The sequence below is a fragment of the Sinocyclocheilus grahami genome, unplaced genomic scaffold (assembly GCF_001515645.1).
Source record: "Sinocyclocheilus grahami isolate Dianchi unplaced genomic scaffold, SAMN03320097.WGS_v1.1 scaffold286.1, whole genome shotgun sequence".
Classification (NCBI taxonomy): Eukaryota; Metazoa; Chordata; class Actinopteri; order Cypriniformes; family Cyprinidae; genus Sinocyclocheilus; species Sinocyclocheilus grahami.
Window position 1 is genome coordinate 1,078,455 of NW_015505465.1, and position 25,150 is coordinate 1,103,604.

Here is a 25,150-nt window from a genome sequence, read left to right on the forward strand (position 1 = left end):
CTGCAACCACGACTGCATCTCTGGCCCGAAGGCCAGTGTATTGCAATTGAAATAAAAAAGAGAAGATTGGAAAAGATTTGGGCCATATTATTTAGAGGGGTTTTCCCCTAAATCCCTGTATCTTAGTTTGAGACCCCATGTTTGCTGCTACGTTACTTTTCGCTCTATTTCAACAACTCCTCCCCACCTTCTTCCTGTCTTTTCTGATGCACTGCAGTCGTGACGGATCGCGGAGATTAGAGGCGATGATTAAATATTTCCTTATTGTCAGATAATCTAGGGAAAATAAATGGCAGCCTGCTCCTTATTAGGGCCTAGGCTTGTATTAGTTCCCAGACTGCTCTGTGTCCTGACCTGCGCCTTTCCCCTGATTAGGTCATATGATAAACATTAGCGCCACTGCCTCTTTCCCACCAGCTCAGTACCTAAAGACTGTGGCCTGAGGGCGGCAACGTGACACGCTCTTTTCTTGCAAAGCCCCGGTCGGAATGTGTCTTTTCATGGCACCTCGTTAGGTCTCTACCGATGAGATGAAAGAGCCGCTTTTAGAGGACAGAGGTGGGAAAGAATCACAGGTACGGCCACGACATGGATAGTTTTACACTAGCGTTTCATGTCATCCTGGCTTTTGAAAAATGAGTGGCGTTGGTGCCAATGACTCAATGTTGTGGTGACTATCATTGTGAAATGACAATCAATTTGCTTCCCATGTAGATTTGTTTAAAAAGTTGAAAGATGGCAAAAGGAAAAACAGAGGTAACTTATATAATCTGACTTATACTCATGTCGATTAACTGTGTTCATTTTCCTCCCAAATGTTTTTGTATGTCCAACAAAGTGCTTGCATATTGGGTAAAGCCAAGACTGTAATGCTCACATTAGTACCATATGTTCAGCCTCATTAAAATGTGGTCTAAAATAATAACTACTGGCCTGTGTTCACATGTCAGCACTATATCATTTCATACTGCACCAGGAAACTCTGAAAACCTTGAGAAAATAGATCGGGGGTTCCAGTCTCACCTTGGCCTGCATCTTCTCCAGAACTTCACGTAGGTGAGCCACCTGTCGATTGAGGTGGACTAGTGTGATCTCATCTTTAAACACCTGGCAGTTTAGCCTCATCTTCTCCAGAAGTCGGACCTCTGACGGCCTGAGGAGTAAACAAACACAAGTTGCTCCCTTGAGCTCTCTTAAAGGAATAGTTCCCCTAAAAATGTCAATTCTGTCAGGACCACTATCGTCAATATAACATCAAAATAATATTGGGGGAACGGTTCTGTTTTGGGCAAACACTCCCTGCCCATCCACGCAGCCTAGCATGGATAGGAGCAGGGAGAGCAGAATAACCCCCCTAGGGTAACAGTACAGAACCAACATCAATGATAAATGTAGCAGATACCATTAATGTTCTACGTGATTATTTTAACAACATGATTCAGTGGTCTGACTCAATTATATATTCACTGCCAAGTCCTGACTGGACGAGAGGAGGAGCTGGGGATGGAGGTGGGTGATTAGTTCCTGAGCGAAGCGATATCTGCTGAATAATGACTGAAGGGACCTCATTAAGGGAATTATGGTTGGTGCCGTGATCCTATAGGTAGACGTGGATCAGCTGAGTATCAGCTGAGTATGCGAGCTTGACTAACATGGCCTGCCAGAACTATCGCTACGCTCCATTTCTGAGAATTTTTATCCCCATAATGACTTAAATTTTGGTCTGTTCTTCACACAAAGCTACTGTATGGCTTCAGAAGACTTGGAATATAGCGCACAAGTTATATGAACCAGTTTTATGACACGTTTATTGTTTCAAGCAGTTTGGACCTTGAAAGTCCCTCTTTACATACAAAAGATTTTTCAATATTCTCCTAAATATTAACCTCTTATATTCAGAAAACAGAAAGCCATAAGGGTTTGGAACAACATGGGAGTAAATTATGGCTGAATTTTTATTTTTAGAGAACTATTCCTGTAAGTTTTGTCTTGGATTAGGAAGCTCATCTGAACAGACTTCCAATGTTCTGTCACTTTATATCAAAGATTAGGCTTTTTTATTATTCTGCGACTCGATCTTAAATAAATGTAAGCGGTCTAAGCCTCTCATGTTCTCAGACCCAAATATCTTAGATTAATGTCACCCAAAAACCCTGAAACTTGAAAGATGTGTTTGCATTTTGCTGGGGAAATGGTCAAGCACTTGAAGGACATAACGTAACAAAAAACAATAAGCCTTCAACTTAAATGGCTTATCATGTAATTAATGAGGACTTGGACATATTGATTCATGATGGTATTTTCTCACACCCTTATCCATTCCTGCTTTCAATCTGTTCAGCTCGAAAAGATGTCAGAATAAATCAAAGGCTGTAATGCTGAGAAAAAGCAGGAAACTACTACACTGTAAAATCCAATAGTTTACCTTACTTAGATTTAGTTAGTTATCTTTACTTAGTTGTTATACTTACTAGACCCACTTTTTCCTCAAACACCCTCTCTTTATTTGCACACCTCATAAATTAAACAGTTACGGATTCCCATTTTGCAAAGGTAACTGCTTTCATATGATAAGGCTGGTCCTTAAAAAAAATTCAGCTTTTGTGTTCCATTTTTAAAAAATCTTCATGAAACATCATAACAGTGAGTAAATAATGACAAAATTATCATTTTGGGGCAAACTATTCCTTTAAACATTGTCAGAACCATGAATATGTTAATAAATGACATTAAACATTGGCATGATGGGTCCAATCATAAGGTGGATTTGGGAGCAGCTTTCTCAGCACTTCAGGAAATTAGGAAAGATTTGTGGACTACCCATTACCCTCATCCAAATGACCTTCAGCACTGACGCCAAAGAAAAATAAACTGTAAACAGAGCATTAAAAATCACAGGATTTACTGTACACGCTCTACAAGTAAATTACACTAAGGGCATCCAAAACCAACTCTGATCATCAGTTCTTCCAGCCTCTCCTTCTGGAAGACGGAACACATCATTATCCATAAAGACCAATGCATTGATGAACAGTTCCTATCCCTTTTCCTGTTCCCTGTGATAATCCCATATGATAGACCCAACGGCTTTGTATTAACCTCCAGAACATTCTATTCTGATTTATTCTATTCTATGGTAAGAGCATATACTTACTTATTCTTCTGCACTGGTGCAGTGTTAAGATTGTCCCTGAGTGTTTGAAGGCTCTGTCTTTTCCTCTGCAGATTGTCCTGGGTCTCACTGAGAAGCCTCTTCACTTCAAAGCTGTCTGTTTGTACTGCATCCATCGCCCCCTCCATCTTCTTCAGCTCTGAAGAGAAGGCTACCAGACCATGGTAAATCTCCTGAACCTGGTTATCATTCAGACACAGATCAGCTAAAAGCAATAGTGGAAAACTGTTAGATGTCACATTTTTTCCCTTAGGGTAGGTTTATTTTTGCAAGTCTATTCCTGCGTAAGAACATACCTCTAAATTTCGGCTACAAAAAAGCTATTGAACATTTCCACTGCCCAGGAAAAAAAGATGCGGTTCATTGAATACACACAGACCCTGTGATGACAAGCTACAAAACTAGACACAATTCTAAAATATTCGTTTTATGACAAAATTCACAATAATTGTACTTATTTAAGAGGGTTTTGAATAAGAAACCAAGAAGAAATCCATTACTAGAGAAAAAAGGATTTGCATTGGAGTTTTAACTCAAAAAACCTATAGTTCCCTGTGTGACAACCAGCCCCAGTGTTTATTTACAATGGTGAAACAGAAGACATGATGCATTTACTTGTATGATGACGTTTTGAAGGGAGGCCACCTGTTGATTTAGCTCTTGAATCTTCCCAGTGTTGCTTAGCAGATTTTTTCTCTGAATATTGTCAGTGGTACAAATAATGTTGTTATCTGATGAATAAGGACCCGCTTTCTGTGTTTCCTACAAGTTTTGAGAGGCAAAAGTTTAATCTTAAATTAAATAAGTTTATCTTCTAAGACAGTTATGTTTGTGTTTTTTACTACATTGAAATACTCAGCTAAAACATGCAATTCTGTCTACCTTCCTATATAAGTGAAGCTCCATTAGTCTCGTCTCTGAGCCAGGCAAATCTCCAATCTGCTGCTCAAGGGAGAACTCATCTGAAAAACATGGAAAAATAGAGACGGTATGTAAAAGTAAATTCACTGTGTAAATTCCAGAGCACTTATAAACCACAAGCCATATATGATTCTCTCCAAACGCAAGACTAGATGGCTGATCTTTTCCAAAGAAGACAAATGAAAAAGCCCTAAAAATAATACAATAAATTTAGCGTAAGTCAGATTGATTTGATTAATTTTTAATACATACTCTCCAAGGATTTTATGTGTATATGTGTGTCTTTGCATTATCCCAAAGGATACACTAATGAACATGCTAGGCAAATATCCATCATTATTTTATAATCTGCTTTACTGTAATTAATATACAAGTATTCTATTTTACATGATTCTTATACAAAGACATATGCACATACAGTAGATATTTTACTCCTTTTTGCTTTTTTATATACAAAACCTTCACTGCTTTTTAGGTTGAAGTGATCTCTGTCTTCATTAATTCCCAGCATCCTCAGACAGGACTCCACCACTTTTCCCACACTTGTCTCTTTGGGTGTCCTTAAATGAACTGTTCGATCTGAGGCTAAATCAAAATAACAGACAGATACAGGCATTTGTAAAACTTTAAAATTAATTTTAAAAATGATATGCTGAAATGTTACATGGAACAAAATCACATGGACAGAATTTTACCATTGACTGTGATTTCAATGAGATGTGAGTTCTTGTGAAGTATTGCATTTTGTTCTTTCTGTCTGTGAGAAAGAACAGGGTACATATTCAGGTCAACCTGTAAATACTGTTATGAAAATGTAATTTTGGTAATGATTTGTGATTATGCAGTGTTTTACATTCTACATAAAAGGACAATCTACCTGAATTTGAATGAACATCGGTTCATGTTGATGCTGCCAACTTGAGGAGAAGATTTTGACTTGGTCATGGAAACTAAAGCTGCTGTGAATTTCTCAACATTGTGTGGACCAAATCTTTCTTTTGGGGGAAAGAAAACAAGTTTGGTACCAGAAGTTTGCAGACAAAGTACTTAGATGTGGACTCAAACAGTTCATGGTTGTATTATGGTACCAAGGAGGGAGTCGAGTCTTTGGGTGGTGGAGTTTGGTGGGTGTAACTCATGGTAAATGGCAGACAGCAGCCTCTCTCTCTCCTCCAGACTGGACACTTGAAGGATTTCGAGGGTGTTGAGATCAATAGAAGCTATGTGAGATCCACTGAACTCTGCCTCTGTAAGATTTGATCCACCCAAAGCCACAACATTATTATTAACATCTCTTCAAACCGTTGCTTATGATAAATAACACTAATGGATCTCTAAAATAGCTCTTTATTGGTTTGAATGTGTTACAAATAGGCCTTGCAAATCATTAGCTAGAAATGGTAAAAGTCTCTATGGTGTTGTATTAGCTAGTAAATGTTGCTTTTCCTCTCTTTTTAAGTTTCAAAAAGTTTTACATTTCAAGCTGATGCAATAAATTAAAAGTGCAAATGAGAAAGTAATACATAATCTGAACAGTTATTGCTTTGCGGCTATGCATTTGTCTCTTAGAATGTTTGGTGAATTTAAACATTTTAAAAGGGTGGGAATATGACAAAAACAAATGCAAACTGTACTTTACCTCGAATGAAGGGCAGGCATTTCTGTAGACCAATATTACTAAACCACTGGCAAACCTCCTCTGTGTTCAGCTCTGCTAACGTTTTGGCCTTGTACCCATTAGAATCCCACTAAATACAGACAGATACAGTCAAACATACAAATGAAGTTCTCAACATGCATGCATGTATGTATACACATAACTTGAAATACATTTTCATGAACATACCCCTGCACGTTCACAGAGAATTAATGCAATGAACACAAAAAAGACCAATTTAGGACATTCCACCTTAAAAGACTTTGAGAGTTTTTTTAACCATGGAGAATTGTCCTATGACAGATTCAGCATGAGTGAACTTGTGTATACCCTACAGCTGTGGATGCTCTGACTGCACATCAAAATGAGGGGTATTCAACTTTCAAGTGTAAAACTGTATGCACTTTTACAAAATGGCTATACTTTTCCACTGCCTATGCTATTTTACTGACTCTGACATTTCAGAAGGTCAGTGGGGTTATAAAAATAAGTGTATGTTCAAAATTATGTAGGAAAAAAGCCTGCTATGTTTATTGACTTGACTCAAATCCAAAAATCATGAGACATGCTCTGAGGCATCTTACATAAAGTGAATGAACAAAACTGCATTATCATCAAAACCAAAACTACTTGAGAAACTGAAGCAGAAAATAAAAAAGAGAATATTTTTCACAGTCTTACACAAAAAATTGTGCCTTACCTTCACTACACTTTTTCCAGTATGGTCCTTGGACTGAGGAATGTACGATGCTGGGAAGAGGAAAAATAACAGGTCTAGCTGGTGGACCATCTTAGGAATCCTATTCACCAGCAAAGTTTGGTACTGGTTAAGCTATTTAAAGGGGTCATATGATGTTGCTAAAAAGAACATTATTTTGTGTATTTTGGTGTAATGAAATGTGTTTCTGCGGTTTAAGGTTAAAAAAACACATTATTTTTGACATACTGTACATTATTGTTTCTCCTCTATGCCCCGCCTTTCTGAAATGCGGCGATTTTTACAAAGGTCATCGGTCTGAAAAGCGAGGTATGCTCTGATTGGCCAGCTATCCAGTGCGTTGTGATTGGCCGAATGCCTCAAGCGTGTGACGGAAATGTTACGTCCCTTACCATATTGTGATGTCGTGTCCCGGAGCGTCGAGACAAAACCAATAAAACCCATTATAAACGAGGCATTTGTTGCATCTAGTGGGGACGTAATTACGGATTATAATGACTTATACTGTCTTTTTACGCGTTGCGTTGCATCGCGCAGCGTAAACATAAAACCATGTCTGCATTTGTGATCGGAGAAATGACAAACAACAAGCGCTACTCTACACTGCTCAAAACTCACGTTTGAATCGTCAGTGGCAAATCATTTAAATATGAAAACGTACTTACGGACTGTGGGTCAGAACAGCCGGCATTGAAGTCTACTCTCCCAGGATCAGAAAACAGTCCTCCATAAAATGTGCTGCACACATCTGAATATTTGGGTTGAACTGTTCTGGAACAGCTTAACCACTGATTTCTAGTCGTGTCCTCTTTTGGAAGGCCAAACAAAGTATTTTCGCTTTCACAACGAAACACACAGCGTCTTCACGACAAGGTGGCGGCGGTGGCAGCAACATTAAAGTTACGCCTTCTTTCTTTGCGTGAACATTTGGGCGGTGTTATGCAAATCTTCCCACATCGTGACGTAGACATGTGGGGGGGTGTTTAAACAAGGCATTTTAGGAGGGCGTGGACCAGTCTTAACTTTTCTAAAGAATATCTCTTTGGGTTTGAGACTTTAGTCTTTGCAACTTTAGGGATCTTATCTATTCACGAACAGCTTGTAACACTCCAAAGAGCAAGGAAAACTTGAAATCGCATCATATGAACCCTTTAACCAAGAAAGCTTTTCTGGTTACACTAGTTAAAATGTCTAGTGGGAAGCCTCTACACATCCTTTGTAATTCAGGCAATGGGTCACAATATAAGGTCACATCACGTCTTTACCAACAGTTATCCTCCTTTGGCGTGGGGATTCCTCATCTTCAAGGATCTCATCTCTTCCTTGACATGTGGAGTGAAAGGTATGACTTCTTAGCACCGTATCGCCCAAACTACAGGACCTAGAGGCTGGTTTCTGTGACAGGATGACAAACAAGAGCATTCATACTTGTAAAACCCTTTTAAATGATATATTCCATGTGAAATCTAGATTATGTTAATGGGTTATATTAAACAGGTACCAGTTGTAAAGGTAATGCTGAGTGATTTTACCTTTTGGTGTGTTAACATGCTTATCTTACTGCTCAGCGGTAGTAGCCTCAACTCTTCCTTTAGCAACTCATGGCTGCAGGCATCCTTGTTACTCAGGTCATCTAAATGAGTAAAACAACACATCACCAAGATGTCAGCACATTTAGCAGATGTCCTCTCAGCTGATGGGAAAGAATTTTGGATCTGGAGAAGCCCTAACTCTATCTGGGTCATTGAGTCCATCTCTGGGAAACAAAACAAGTAGAACTTCAAGCTAACATGGGAAAAATTGGTCCCAAACTCAAGTCTGGACAAACCAGAGCTCCATATTTGGTGTATTGTGCTCTGTGGAACACACTTGAAAGCTTGGTTGGAATTTGTGTCAAATTAATAATGTCAGCCGGAAACAGCTACTTAATCTCTACATGCTAGTGCTAATACTTGAGCTAATAATGTTGAGGAAGGAATGAAAGCGTTTTCTTTTCACTATGATTGTTTTTACACAGACTCTGTAGCATCAGTCATCCCTGATTTATCATGAGCCTTGTCTGCACACTCTGTAAATACATGCCAACACACAACAAACCACACTACGATACTGTGGGATGTTGCAAAACTAGACTGACAGTGAAAAGGACAAGCCAGGGACTGTCTGGCCAGTGGCATACTTTAGTGACCAGTGACATGCTATGTTTTCCCACAGACAGCAGACATTCTAACATTCCCATAACCGCACTGCTTTCGGAACCCCCTCCCTTTCCTTCATAAAAAAAGCAGGAAAAACAAACAAGTGCTGGGAATTGACACACTGAAATGATGGTCTTAAGACCTGTCAAAAGTCCACTCTCTGATCCCTGTTGATTCTGCATAACAGGGAGCCGTATGTGTTGGGCATCAGTGCCAGGTTTGTACCATACATTGCCTGAGGAATAAAACTGGCTTATATCAATTCATTAGTTAAATATTAAGTGGAACATGGTGGAACGGTATATCATAGAGATCTGTTTTTTGGGCCTATAGATTCATTAGTTGTGCAATACATATTCTACACAACCAACACAAACTTAAAACATCACAGATAAACTGATCATTCACAACAATAACACCTCCCTCTCCGGATTTCCTTACTGGGAGACCTCAGACATTCGAGATATACAGTATAACTGGCAATAGCTGGTCTGGCGCCATCATGCTGAGCACTGGAACCCCACAGGGCTGTTGTTGACTAATGACTCACGACTGTACTGCCAAACACAGTACAAACCGCATCATCAAGTTCAGGGATGACATCGCAGCAGTGGGCCTCATCAGCGACAACGATGAGTCAGAATGGAGCATCTAGTAGACTGCTGTGCAAACAACAATTTGTCTCTAAATGTTGACAAAACAAACTGACACTGCAATGACCACCTCCCATAGCACATCAATGGGTCTTCTGTAGAGACAGTCAGGATGGAGACGTTTCTGGGTCTGCACATCACGTACCACCTCACTAGCCAAAAAAGCACAGCAGCATCTCTTTGTGCGGTGACTGAACAGGGCAAACATCCCCCCACCCATTCTCACCACATTCTACAGAGAAACAATTGTAAGCATACTAACAACATGGTTTGGAAATTGCAATGATTCAGACCGCTAGGCCCTGCAATGCCTTGTAAAAACAGCTGAGAGAATTATTGGAAGCTCACTCCCTCCCATATCAGACATTTGCCACAAACAGTGTGTGAACAGGACCTAGAGCATCACATAAGACCCCATCCGTCCCTCCAATGAACACTCTGACCCGTAAAAAGGCATACTAGATAGCCAACAGAGAGATTTGACAGACTTTGCAACAGTTTTTTTCCTCCTCAGTGCCCTGAAACTTACATAACATTGAATTAGCACATCTACAATGACACATTTTGACTATTTCAGCATCTAATTAATGTGGATAAGCAACAGCGGGTACATGTCAGCAGTGTGGATGCACTTCTCCATAACCAAAAAATGATGCTAGAGAAGCAATATGTAAATTTGTTCTGCTGAAATATAAAGATGAGATCAGTTCATGCCAGTTTTACTAATACGAGTCCTTTGCAATACAATTGTATTATTATAATTTCTGCTACTGTTACCAGCGCATTATTTGCATAGCATTGTCAAGGTCCAATTTGCATATGTTGTTGTTGCACAATTATTCATCATCTACATTATGACCAAAACACATACAACTTAATAGACTGCAATTTAATATCCTTCATTTAGGATGTTGGTTAATCAGGGCCTATATCTGTTCATTGAAGAATTTTAAGATTTATTATTGTTCAATCATTTACCATTCAGCCATGATCCTTTGAAAACTTTTTTTAAATACTGCTGGCTTTCCAAAAGCAATAATACTGTGACGGTTGTTGAGCAAGGCAAATAGGGCTGACTGTGTGAATAAGTAGTAATTCTTTGGCTAAAGTTAATTCAATTGTGGACAGTGGTGGGAAATGAGTTTTCTTAACATAAAATTACCATGTAAACTCAACTCAAACATCTCTTTTGGTGGAAACTGAATTAGGCAAAGCCCAATAAAATTAGACATATCGACCTCAACTGAATCTCTTACAGTCAAATACTAGATAGCAATAGCATGCTAAATGCTAAACATTTTTTGTACTTTAAGTCATGCATGGTGATGACAGAAAGCACAACGAGGGGAAAATACAGTCAGCACTTACGAGGGTACACTTAAATACACTGAACAACCAGCAAAATAATTTTTCTGACTGCAATGAAAAAGAAATTACAATAAAAAGCTACAATACAAAAGCTTGGTAAAATGTATTTCATTTTATACTTCTGAAATGACAACAAATGTGACAACAAGCAAGAGGAAGGGAGAATGACATCCTTCTAGAGCAATTAAATCATGAGATTAATTTGACCTTTAAACTGACATTCACAATTGGTCCAACTTCCTTGACTAATTGTGTGAAACTGTCCAAACAAGATTTTTTTTTTTCCTGCAAAACTTGCACTTAAGTTAAGCTCTATCATCTACAGCTATTCAGATCGTAATTATGAAAAAATGACAGTGTCTCAGCTTGTTTAGTTCCCAGACAGAGCCAAAATGATCCAGCAAAGGACAGGAGGCTTTTTAGAAACTGGGCCACTTCACACGGTCTGTGTGGTGCAGTCGGCCCTCTGACAGCCTCTGGTCGTTCGAAACAGTGAACAGGAAGAGGATATGTGCAGAGACTGCCCCGAGACTGCAGGGAAAACTCAGTAAAGCCAAGGACTTAACACAGGTCAAGATCTGAGGGAACCAACATCGAGATCTCGCTGCAGGAGAATAACACGCATATGTGCTGCAGTCCAACACATTCTCCACCCTGCAAACAGACAGTAAATTGCAAAATGGATTAATGGAAAACCGCATGGCCGAGGGAGGTAGAGGTACAGATATTTGGAGGATCAGAGCGAGAGAGGCCTTTGGGATCGTGGGAAGTATCTAGGTCTTTCCGACCTGCCAGCTGTTTCCACAGGGCCCCACTGTACTCTGGACCAGTGTGAAACACAGCACCAGAGAATACAGTTTCCTCTCAACCAAACTCACTGAACTTTCAGAAGAGTGAATTATGAAGAAACACATTTAAATGTTAATCGATTTAGGGCTGCACCACAAAATGCACCTGTGTTGTCAGCATATGGAGAACAGAAAAAAAGAATAACGAACATTGAGAAAGACTCATTCATAGAAGATCTGTGGCAACTTCTCCAAGATGTCTGGAACAACTGTGTCAAGGTTTCTAACTGGAATACAATGCTTGGGAGCAGGTCACGTAAGCCCAGTGTGTCTTCATGCTGGGGAATCTTGGGATAAATATATACAAAAGCCGCCCTTAGCAACAGCATAGACACCATTGTCCTAAACAGATTAGCCCTTGGTCACAGAACGTCGCCTCAGTAGGTGTCGTTTCTCTAGACCATACAATAAACACCTTCGTTTTTAGTAAGGAACAACAGCTCACTTCACTAAAGGATCTAAATATCTTTGCTGTGAGGAGTTGCTTTGTGCATGACAAGACCTGCACAGTGGCATGTCCACCCACACCCTCTGCCCTTTCTATAGAAAACCACACCTGGATGAGGACATGAGTAAAATCGTCAAAAAATGAATGAGTCACAAGAGACAAGTTTTCAGCATTTCAGAAAAATATGAGGATGATGAACAATTCAGACTGTCTTAGATTTCTCGGTCATTGAAAAAAACTGTGGTATCAAAGGTTACATAATTGTTACCTATCAACCTTGAAATATATGTAGATGTAGCGTCTGCGTAGGATCATGCTGGAGTGTTGGACTGTTTATGGCTTAAAAGACCCTTTTAGCCTTTTGACATTTGCATATAAATTACAGTTCTGGTCAGAGATGTTACTTGTATAGGGGTTGCTTGAATTGATAAATGATTATATTGTCTGCTCGGTGGACGGACAGATCAAATAATTGTAATATTGATTCTACTACAGTTAATTCGAAGATATAATCTAAATATTTATTATGAATCATAACCATTTATGATTCGTCATAAATATTCCCCTTTTTAGAGCTAATAAATAATAATAAACGTTACATAGATGTATATGCACCATAATTTTTCTGTTGTTAGATTAAATTCTCAACATTTTTAATTCCCTCTCTCTCTAATGATACAGCACACTCCACAAATACTGTGGACTTTAGTGTTCCATGAGGTTTTTTTATAAACATTAGACACACAACCCCATTTTTTGTTATGAGAACTATTAGATAAAGGTATTAGATATTAGAACTATTTGATAAAGTACTGTTTAATATATAAATGTGCCTATTATCAAAACTACCTATTAAACACATCTAATTTTAAATTGATTGAACTAATTTCTTTATTTTAATTTGCAATAGTTTTTGTATATAACTCTATTTGCAAGCCCATAAAAATATCATATATAGTTTAATATGACCTCTCAAGGCTGAAAATGAACATTTTCTGAAGGTTAATATATACACCTACTTTCACTGAGGAAAAAAATCAATTGGTTAAAGAGCAGGTCATATGGGTTTTTGAAAAAGATCTCTTTTGCAGTTCATAATGTAGCTATCCTTAAATGAAAACAATCTGCAAAGTTGTTAATCAAAAAAGTGCATGATAAATAAAGATATTGTCTCTCAAAAGAGAGTCGACTCTGAATCGCCTTAACGCGTCGTCATATTTTAGAATCTTTTGCCTGTTACCGCAAAAGTATACGTCACTGGGTAACAACTTTGCATAATCCCAGTCTGCCCGCGAGTCTGACCTGCCCACAAACACTTCCGCTGTGTTTCAAGGATACCACAGAAATACAATTCAAACCTTTTGTTGTGTGCATGTCATTTTACCAAGGACTGCTTCTCTAATCTTGGCTTTTATCTTCGTTGGCTTCATCTATCTTCTTAATTTAGACTAACAAGCTCTCCGAAGCACAACCTGTAAGTACAATTGATACGTTATGTGGACATTTTCAATTGAGTGCTCAAAATATCAAGTTTTTGTGCTAATATGTGATGTACACCTAGTGCAGCTTTAGGTTTCCAGGTAAAGCACGATATTACTGTCCTACTGAAGTAGTTCTGATAATTCGCTGTGAACCCACTATTTCCTTACAATGTGTCGATTAATGTAGACTGACGTTGTTCTAATCACTTCGTTTAATAATAAAGAATGTAGAGTAGCACACAGACTTTATAATCATTGTGAAATTGCTGTTTATTTTGCTGCACCGGCAGTTATAGGGTTAATGCTCTTGCCCTGTTTTGCACAATATTCATAAAAAATATTTGAATATTTGCCAAGCTACTACAATCTATCACACTTTGTTCTCTGTTTTGCTTGAAACAACAGTTAACTATGCAAAATAGACTAATAAAATACTGACTGTTTATAGTAATAAAAAAGAATCACTATGTATAGTATACTATATATTTAAAAATGTGCATAGGTCCTCAACAACTTGCATAGTTTCCAGGCACTGAAGACTACTGTGAAGACTCATCACAAATCAAAGCAGACTCACCCAGATTATGTTCAGTGAACTGCAGCAAACTGATTCCAGTATTGAGGCTTCCTGACAATGCAAACACAAGAGTGACTATTTCAGAATTTATCATGATTAAAGCAAAACTACTCTCCAGCCATGTTCAAACGTGCCAGTGGCTTCATCACATCGCTGAAGCCTCTTACTTTTTCGTGGGTATTCAGGAAGAGGGGGTACATGAAAGGTGCTACGCAGGAAGTGGATTGTAGACTTGTCTATGCTCTTCTTCTTGGCCGTTTCTTCCTCTGGAGGCTCCACCTGTGGATGTTCTTCATCTCTGGTCTTATGATTACCTTCAGACTCCAAGTCTTGGTCTACATCTTCCTCGCTCTCTTGCTCTCCCATAGCAGCACTGCCAATACTGTCCACTCCTTCGCTTCCTGACGTTTGCTGTAGACTCTCTTCTTCTGAGTTTATGTCAAAGAACTGGTCATCATCTATTACGTCGGAAGGTGTCGGAGGTATGAGGTTAATGACTGGTGGAGTGAGAAGACCACCATCTCCAACATTAGTGCTGCCAGAACCGTACAGAAGAGAGTCAACAGTAGAGTCGTCCTCACTGTTCTGGATTGCTCTAGACTGAAGCGGTAAAGAGGAAAGTGGTGCGAGCTTCTTCTTCAGAGCTGCTCTTTGGCACATGGACACAGAACTAGCAGAACGGCCCATGGTGATCTGGTGAGGTGGACCGCAGTGCTCAACTTCAGAAAGGCTAAATCCAGGGTTGTCTATTCCCAAATCTTCTACAACGATATGGACGTTCTCTTCATCCACAACAGCCTTGGGATCCTGTGGCTTTTCCTGATTGTACTCCAAGCGGTCGTTCTCACCCGTCTGGAAGCAGGAGCAACACAGGAACCTTTGTACAACACCGATGGTGTTTTCTCGCCTGGAATGTCGGTTATCCGCATGCTTTGCCATGTCCATCTCTACTTCCTCCCCATTCCCTGATGTTCACCAAAAGCCCTTCTGACACTCTTAATCCCAGAAGAAACTAAAAGTCTGAGGATCAAAGAGAGATAAACATAGCTTTTTCACCTCTATCACCTAAACCTTCATCGAAAGGAAAACAGACCCCCTCAAAGCATCATTATGCAAGCCTCTCTCACCGCAACCCTTCTAGCAGTAAAAAAATAAATCCTCTGTAGGTTGTTGCTTAGCAGTGGCCTGAAAGCGAACAGGATGAGGCTTTATGCTTTGGCTCAGATGAATACTTGAGATGAATTCTAGTTTCAATTAAGGGCCTTTCATATGGAAAGTACTAAGGACACTGCTCTACCCTCAAAGAGATGTGTGAATAAAATTAAGAACATAGCTGACCTTACCGATGTGTAAGTAGAAAAATTACAGTTCATTTAGCACTATATGAAACTATATGATAAACTGTAGTAGTTATGGTACAACTGTGAAATCTGTTCTACCTACAAAGTTGCTCTGTTTTGCTAAACTATGCGGCTAATGCTAAAGCATTCAGGATCACCTGATACCTTAGGAAGTTACTAAGAATGAACACAATTTGTCTGGTTATAATGTTCTTCTCCTTCATTTGATCATTTTTTAGTTATTATTGAGAAAATGAGCACAAAAAATCTAGTTTAAAGAAAATTTAGCAATAGCTCAATGGTAATTGCACCAATTGAGCGTAAGTACACAAAGCAGTCGTGTTTACATCAAAATAAATGACAATGACTTCATTTGAATGTGGTATTTTAGCACATCTGGCTAAACTGGACTGCAAGAAGTTGAATAAATCGCAAGTTTTTGCACTGAAATACATATTCATAATTTGAGATGCTACCATTCAAATTTATTTTAAAGAAATTAATTTTATTCAGCAAGGATGCATTAAATTAATAAAAAGTGACAATGAAGTCTGGGTAAAATTTAATTTTTAACTATTAAAATAAAATAAAAAACAGTAATTTAAATTGTAATATTTCATAACATTAATGTTTTACTGTATTTTGACCAAAATAATGCAGCCTTGGTGGGGGAAAAAAACTTTCCGACCCCAAACATTTAAACGGTCATGCATAACGTAACGTGTTGCCTTATACGACTGCAAAGAATAATTACAGTACAAGGAATATACTGTACATTCATAAAACACAAAAAAAGTATTGCTGTTAGAGGATTGCTTTTGTATAACCTTTATATTTCAGGGCCAATAAAATGCCTGCAAGCACAAATCATAATGTTTTAAATTGTAATTATCACCAGTGCTTTTGAGCACAGTAGGAGCAGAAAGAACTGTCAGCACTGTATCAAGCACTCCATGCAGAAGAAAAGGTCACCATGCTCCAGTACTTTTTTTAAGAGCCAGTTGTTAAGCCCGTTGATCAAAGGCTCCACTGATATTTATATATGTATTTAAGCAAAAACATTTGTGCACAATAAAGGATGACATGGTTGGCTGTGCAGTAACTGTGTTGCATGACTAAGCATCCATTACAGCTAGTTCAAGACAAGAATCTGCATGTTGCTTCCTACATTTCCTGCTGATTTTGTGGGACGTTCTGTGGAATTTATTTAGAAATGGAAAGATATGTTTAACACAGCTGAGAAAAGGTTAGTATAGTAGTCAACATTTGAAGTGGATCAAAAAAGTTCATCAAAGTTGTCCTAAGACAAGAATGCATTTTGGTTTTAGGTTTTAGGACAACTTTGATGAAAGGTTTTGATCCTCTTCAAATGTGAGCAAAAGCAAAATTAGTTTCACACTAATTTCTCTTGTAATGAGCTAGCGTAACACATTCCGCACTCAAATAATGAAGTAATGTTAATCATTTTAAGGGGTTGGCTATATATATATCTTATATAATGAGATTCTCTTAGGCACTGGTCCTAAATACATGCAATAAATACATTCTTCATGGCAAACGAGGAGAGGGGTACTATCCCCCTTCAACTATTTCCCAACTTTTCTCTTTCGAAGCATGTTTTCTTTTGGTTTTGACTGCACTCGCTGCCACAGAGCATGAGAGAAAGAGAAAGAGAGAGGCAGATCCAGGAGAGGGCCCAGACTCCCAGCCAAGAACAACAGTGAGTTTCAGCACTGTCAGAAAGGGCTCCTCGCTAAAGAAAGCTGCAGCACGGTTTTTAACACGCTCCAACATATTGAACATTTCCTGTGTTGCTCGTGTTTCCCAGGCCTCAAAAACTATAGGCAATGGATTCCTTAATTGCCTTTTTTCTAGGAATTTGCCTAAATAACAACCATATGTATGGAATCAATGATCAGCAGTTTACATTAAGTTTAATCAAATGACGATTATACATAATATTTGTTTAAGATAGCAACAGCGAACAAGAGAATAAATAAAAAGACAAAACAAAGCAAAATTGATATATTTGTATAAAATGCCAGGGTTGCTTACTCTATAATTATAAGCAACCTTTAGCTATTATAAGTAAATAGATAAATAATATCTCAGTTGCGAACTATATTATCGTCCAGTGATATACTAAAAGTTGGATATATAGTACAACATAATTTGCCAGCATATGTACACGTAAAGCAATATATACTATAGCAAATCCCATCTGTAAACTATATTAATTGCACAGCTTTATATATAAAGTTCGATTCAACTTTGTCCACGTACATACAGTATACTTGCGTAGGGCGAAATATATACTATCAAGCAAACCACAACTGCTCGATTTCTTGTTTTACTGCAAAGTGTAAAATATAGTATCGTCCGGTACTAAATGCAACTAAAATACATGAAGATTTTAGGATGTTCTAAACATTAATGTCATAGTTTTCTATAAAGCTGCTTTTAAACTGTGCATTGTGAAAAACAAACAAATAAATTGGGCTTATTTTCAGTTGTGTAAGCCTATTTTGGTGAGGTGAGTCACTTGTGGGTTTGTTTTGCCAGACCAACGATACCGATCTACTGTAGTGAGATCTGGCAATACTGCATGACGGTTAAAGATTTGGATTTCTAGCATGCTTTCCCACTGACGCATAATCCAGAAATTAGAGAGTTACTGAGATGCCAGTACTCTTTGGCCTTGAGCAAGCAACTAACCAATACTGTTCACCTAGAGAATAATTAGCATGACTAGTGCCAGACTATCCTTCACAATTATCATTCACAAGTTCACAAAGGCTTAAGCACAAGACTCAACTCGTGCTCTCAAGTTCCCCTCCTGGACGCAATTATAGAAATAAAATTGGAGTCTGTGTGGTGGAGGGATGGTGGACAGATTTTTGCAGGAGTGAGGTAAGCAGCTGTTTATCTGCCATGTTGTGATTCGGGGGATTAAATGAATACGTGATTATTTTTTTCTGGAATTCTGTTCCTGTAAATGACTCTCTGTTTAAAAAAATAAATAAAATCTTCTTACAATATTTTGAAAAGTGCTCGATGCAAATGTCATTGAACGTGACAGGGGTAAATACAAAGTGCATTAAACAACATCCACATAAAAGCTGCAAAATAAGGAGCATATGAAGAAAAAAATCAATGACAAGGCCAAAGCATGTTTTCTATGGCTTAACGGGCTGTGTTTTCTTCAGAAGTCTGCTTTCTCTTTGCCTGTGAACCAGAAACTACTAAGACGCACCTAAACAACATCCTCATGTTTTGCAGCGTTCCTGACTCTAAAGTTGTAGCAAGTACGGCCAAATATTTGGAGATTCCCCTGGTGGCTGAACCTTAATGACTATCGCATTGAAGACCCTGTCCAAATAATTGAGAGAAAGGAGGCAGAGAAGAAGGAGGGAGGCGTTGACCTTGGAAACCTCTTTCACCTCTCCCCCTTTAAAGCCCTGTGGCTTCAACCCCATAATCAATTATCCACTGAAGGCTGGAGACCACCAAAGTTTAGCTGCAGTGAAGATATTGGGCTGCTGGGCTGTGTGTGTGTGTGTGTGTGTGTGAATGAGTGGGGGTAGTACACTTTTTTTAACCAAATACTTCTGTGTGAATGAGCAATGAGATATTTTTTCAACTTGCATTTAAAAAGGGCAACTAAGTTATTCAGATGTGTGTGTGAAACAACTGCTGTGCTCTTTGCTACAGCTGTAGGTGTCAGATTATTGGGTCAATTGAAGTGATAATTAACGAGAGGCTGTGCATTACAGTAATTTTACCAGGGCTAAGAGGTGGCCCTATATGAAGCTTCTATAAAATCCATCAATTAATATTCATAATCCTAATGATCTAACCAAAAATTGTAACAGTAGAGAGTGTAACAGTAACATATTTTACAATAAAAAAGTCAAACAATAAAATTATTATTATTATTATATTAATAATATATTATTTTATTTTTGTTGTTGTTGTTCATATTTTAATTGTAAATATATAATATATAAAACATTAAAAATATATACATTTAATATAAATGTAAAATAATTTATATAAAAAATTCCAGATATTTATTTTATTCAATTTTTAACATATGTAGAGAAACAATGTACTAAGCAGAAAATTAGAGTTAAAAAACTGTATACACTGGCACGTTGCCTCTATTTGGCTTTGTGTTAAAGGCAAGGAATAGTTTATTTGCCTCTTTTTATAAGAAACCATGCTTTTCCCACACCCAGTGTGGTTAAAAGAAAACCCAATTAATTTGTCTTTAAATGAGCTGATTGGCTCTCAGTATGTAAAGATGATGACATGAGTTAATCTCTCTCTTTCTCCCTCCCTTTTTTTGGTTGGTCCCCTGTTTATCTTTTTATAGAAGGGGACACTCGTCTCGTGCATGTCAGCATTGTGCGTTTCTTTTATCCTCCCCTCGCTTTTATGCAGAGAGAAAACGAGCGAAAGAATGAAAAAGTGTGTGCGTGTTTGTGGAGAGATGTGGCTCATGAAGACCTGATTTACAGGATGTGGGTTGCTCAGGGTTCCTGACGTGTCCCAAACTCTTTCTTTAGCCCAACTTTCCCCACACACACATTTAATGGCATTATGAGCTGCAGTGGAAACGTTTTGCGCTGAAGGAAAAGACAAACTGAGGCTTTCTACAAACTTTCCCATGGGAACGGTGTTTATGACCACCGGTTCCTACTTTAAGATGCAGGTCCACTGTTATCAAGGATTCACTGGCAAAGATAAAAAGGCTTAGCTTGACTTTTCCTTTTTTTTCTCAAATCAGATGTAAAATATTTCAGTAAGTATAATTTACAGAGGACAGGAAGCAGAGAGATGAAAACAAGGGAGAGGGCCCAGATGAGCAGAGAAGGGTCTCTATGGTTTCTGTGGTAACCAGGGGGAGTTGCGGTCTGGTCAAAAGTCCTATTGTGGCAAATGCATTATCAGTTCAAAGAGGGAGGAGAGAATGTAAATGAAGCCCCATGAATTTCTTGTCAAAACATGGCAATTTGTCCATCTTCACCGTCAATCTCATGATCTTTCTAATAAACCTTTTAATAACATAATACAAAAACAACCATATGAACTGTACACAGAGTAAATAAATAAGAAATAAGGTCACAATTGTGAGATGTAAAGTCACAAATTACAATGAAATTAAATTTTGGACAAATTAAGTCACAATGGTGAGACATACAGGACTGTGGACACAACTGTGAGAAACAAAGTTACAGTGTTATGAGACATGGTCTCAATTACCAACTGACATGTAAAGTCACTATTCTGAGATATAGTCATTTTGACGTCTACAGTCACACTTATTGAAGTCATAATTGTGAGTATAAATGCACAATTATGAGATGTAAAGTCACAATCACAATATATAGTCATAATTGTAAAATATGAAATTATAATTATAAGATATCAAGTCGCAATTGTGTGTACATATGCACAAGTGTAAGATGTAAAGTCACAATCATGACAGTCATAAAAAAGTCATAATTGTAAAAAATGTCATAATTATGAGATATGAAGTCACAGGTGTGAGTTTAAAGGCATAATTAAAATATTCGTAATTGTGAAACACAGCCATAGTTACAAGATATAAAATCACAATTGTGAGTCTATTTAGATATGTAAAGTCACAATTATAAGATTTAAAGTTAAAATTGTGTGATAGTCACATTTATGACAATAATTACATTTAAATGTTAAATTATATTAATTCATAACTGTGCACTTGTCACAATTATGATACAATCACAATTATGAGATATAAAGTCACAGTTGTAAGTATAAATAATTGAAAAAAATTCCTCCTTCAAGATGTAAATTCACAATTGTGTGATACAAAGTCATAATTATGAGATACAATGTCACAGTTATGAGAAAAAGTCACTCTTAGTATAAATGCATACTTGTGAGATGTAGTCACAATCATGAGATATAAAGGCGCAATTGTGAAATAAGAAATCATAATTATGAGATATTAAGTAGCAGTCGTGTATAAATGCATAAGTGTGAGATATAAAGTCACAAATTTGAGATAAAAAGTCATAATTGTGAAACATTTAGTCATAATTATGAAATATAAAGTCATAATTGTACGTATAAATGTATACCTGTGAGATGTAAAGTCACAATCATGAGACAAAGTCATCATCATAATTATAAAGTCACAATGGTGAGAAAAAATCATAACTTCAAACACTACAAACTTTATATGGAGTATCTTGACTTGTACTTGCGCAATGCACCATTTAGAAAACCTTCATGCCCCTTTAAAGTCCTTTAATGGCCCTCGCGCCTGAGTTGCCAGAGAAATCAGCCCAAATTAATTGCAACACTTTAAGAATGGGCAGATTAGAAGAGGAGAGGAGACAATAGGACATCAAATATGGCAAGCAGCAGTTCAGACAACGAGTCTTTTCCGCACCAGATTACAACGGCTGCCTGGCAGACTTTCCTTTTCAATACAGCCTGACCTAATTTCCAAAACATGAGGACTGTTTTCCGTCAAGCTCTATTGTATGGCAGCCCAATAAAAGAGCTACTAGAGTCTAATTTGGATGGGCTGCTTTTTCAGTTCACGCTTCTTTAGAAGTATGTTGCTTGAAAGGAATTATAAAGGTTTAATTGAGTGTGGAAATTGATTGGATGTCCCATATTGATCACTAGAAGGAGAAGTGATGGAGGAAGACACCTCCTCTTCAAAGAAAGACAAGCAGAAAGAGCAGATGGCTACAGTGCTATTCTTTAAATTCCCTCCTTTTTGAACAAATGGCCCACGGTGTCATGAGTTTTTCCTGATGATATTACTGACACAAGGTGGATCTAATCCACAAGTTCACTCGCTTGATGGGACAAAGGCTGAAAAGAGCTCATGAATAAAAATGAGGAGGCTTTCTGACAGGCCTTGAAGAGCCTAAACCTGACTGCTTCTTAATCTAAATCAAAGAAAATCTCTGTTTCAATTTGATCTTCAACCCTGAAACATCCAAGTTCAACCACACAAGTTCATAACCTCAAAAACAGTATTTACCTATTTGCACAGAGCTATCTAAAGAGATAGTTCAGCCAAAAAAACACTCATTCCAAACATTCCAAACACTTATGACTGAAGAAGATATTTTTAATAATGCTTCGACTGCTTTTTTTTTTCCATACAGAGAAAGTCAGTGGGGCCCCAAAACAGCATTTGATCTCACTGACTTTCATTGTATGGACTAAAAAAACTTCTACAGGTTTAGAATGACCCAAGAATTTTCAGTTTTGGATGAGCTGTCCCTTTAATAAAACAAAAAGTCGAATTAATGAAGGACAGTTGTTACTGGAATTTCTCATCATTCAACTCATTCTCACATGATAACATCATGACAATGTCACATTCCATGCATACATCCGCTATGATGGCTAAATCCCGTTTAATTGTTGTGTCTTCTCTGTGGGTCGAACTTCTAATACTGATGATTTTAGTTTTGGGCAAACATATGCATTTAATGAAAGGCTCACTTGGCTCATGGCTTACCTCATACACAAACATTCCCCTTGAGACAGAGTTTCCCTCTTAAAATCATTCTCCAAAGTCATAACTAATCTTGTGGCACGCTGTGCAGCTGAGGAATGTGTTTACTCACACCAAGTGGGTTTGCCATGGGCTCCATGAGACAGAACCCAAGGCACCAAAAAAATAAAAAATAAAATTAAAAAAAAAATCCAGAGAGATGCTGAGACCAATAAAAATCTAAACGTGGGAATATTCTTACATATTGAGTTGCAAATTCACTTCTATAATAAGTGAAATCATGTCATTTGGAACCTGTATGGCTTTTTTTATTTTGTTAAACAGGAAAGTTTTTTTAACAATGTTTTTTTTTGGTCCTTACAGTAAAAAGTCAATGCTATCCATTGTTGTCTTCAAAATATCTTCCTTTATTTTACAACCGAATCAGTAAATGATGACAGAATTTTCATTTTTGAGTGAACTATCCCTTTAGCTGTATTCATTCATGAATCAAAAAGCGTAAAATAAAATTGTGTTTAAAATATTCATCCTCAGTTCAGCTTGTGTGACAGTGTTTTGTGGGTCAGTGTGTGAAATGGACATGAGAGAAAGCAGCAAAAGAGTGACAATTATCATGTGACTACCCCTCCTCTCTCTCTTTTTTTGTGGTCGGACATGGTGTAATGTCCCCAGATGGATTACAGGCAGCTGTGTGAAGTTGGAAATCTGCAGCGACGAGTGTAATTATTTATCCACCTGTTTTACACTTTTCTAATCATATCTTTACCCTTAAAATAAAGACATTACTTTAAACAAGAAGCAAAGAAAAGAAAAAAGAAATAAAGCATAAACCACTTCAAATGGTTTCTCTGAAATAAATAAGCTTTAATTTTAAAACATGATCAGAGCTAAAGGAATAGTTAACCCAAAGATTGAATTTTTTTGAAAATGTACTCTCAAGCGATCCAAGATGTAGATGAGATCGTTTCTTCATCAGAACAGATTTGAGAAAATGTTGCATTTAATTACTTTGCTCACCAATGAAGTGAATGGGTGCCGTCAAAATGAGAGTTCAAACAACTGATAAAGACATCACAATAATCCACAAGTAATCCACATGACTCCAGTCAATCCATTAACGTCTTGTGAAGTGAAAAGCTGTGTGTTTGTAAGAAACAAATCCATCATTAAGGCATTTTAACTTTAAACCCTTTCTTCTGACCAAAATACCAGCCCATTATCCATAATAATGCTTCCTCCAATGAAAAAGTACATCCACTTGTTGTCCTCTCACAACAAAACCCACCAACATATTTTTGTTTAGAATTGTTTTTGCTTGTAAATGGTGCTTGCTCTGTACATATTTCTCTCCTGATTCAGACGAGATGACTTTTCCTTGGAGAAAGCAATATCATGGATAGGGGACTTGTATTTTAGCTGGAAAAAATTGTTTAAAATGTCTTGAATTTGTTTATTACAAAAATACAGTTAGTTCTGGTCCTCCAATCGGATTGGCTGAGCATTGTTCCAACATTTCACTTTTTGTATCACTCTGCTTTTTCTAAACCAGAGTATGGTACACAAGTGTGGAACTTCTTTTTGGAACTACAGTATATCTGAAAAAAAAATTATAATTCACTGGCCAAATTTAGTCCAAAATGTACTCTATATTATCTTCTTGCTGTATAAAATAAATATCAGAAAAACATACAAGCCGACCTCAGAATCTATTATGTTGCCAACTAGAGTCTCAAAATACAATCATATAAAATCACTGGAGCAACAGACCACTAACAAAGCACAAAGCCGCTGCTTGAAAGAACACAAACACGCATGCACACACTCACACACACACACACAATATGCATGTTGACAGAGGCTAATGAACGTCTTGCGATCGGCTGCCAAAAGCCGTGAGAACCACTTCTCAGGCTTGTGGTGTCCTGCTGGGTCCCTGCAGCACAAATGAGCATCGTGACAATATATTTCAGCACAGGAACACAAACTTAATCACAAAACTGGGAATAGAGCACCTACACCTGATACAGAAAAGTGCACTTCTCCACAAACAAACACGGATCCTCAGCTTGCCAGTAGGCCCTGTAGCAAAGGGAACTGACATTTATTGTGCTGGAGAAATAGTTATAGGAAACTAGACACCTGCAATCCAGCCAATTAGCTTATGAGGGAATAGTACTGTTTCATTTTCTGACACTGAATGTCCTTTTCAAATGACCAAGAATAGCCATGAGGGTTTTT

At 37.7% G+C, this 25,150-nt stretch overlaps 1 protein-coding gene across 2 annotated transcripts in view; it reads right to left on the reverse strand.

Moving 5' to 3' along the window:
• Positions 1–25,150, reverse strand: part of LOC107600568 (uncharacterized) — a 38,283-nt gene that overhangs the window by 9,007 nt on the left and 4,126 nt on the right. For both annotated transcript variants that reach the window (XM_016292499.1, XM_016292500.1), the window contains exons 2-13: positions 8,001–8,101; positions 7,734–7,863; positions 6,451–6,500; positions 5,733–5,841; positions 5,182–5,340; positions 4,971–5,088; positions 4,789–4,850; positions 4,553–4,678; positions 4,055–4,134; positions 3,788–3,934; positions 3,155–3,351; positions 1,024–1,153 (exon numbers count right to left, since the gene is read on the reverse strand). In XM_016292499.1, coding sequence (XP_016147985.1) covers positions 1,024–1,153; positions 3,155–3,351; positions 3,788–3,934; positions 4,055–4,134; positions 4,553–4,678; positions 4,789–4,850; positions 4,971–5,088; positions 5,182–5,340; positions 5,733–5,841; positions 6,451–6,500; positions 7,734–7,863; positions 8,001–8,018 — 1,326 coding nt within the window. In that variant the 5' untranslated portion in view covers positions 8,019–8,101. The remainder of the gene's footprint in view (positions 1–1,023; positions 1,154–3,154; positions 3,352–3,787; positions 3,935–4,054; positions 4,135–4,552; positions 4,679–4,788; positions 4,851–4,970; positions 5,089–5,181; positions 5,341–5,732; positions 5,842–6,450; positions 6,501–7,733; positions 7,864–8,000; positions 8,102–25,150) is intronic.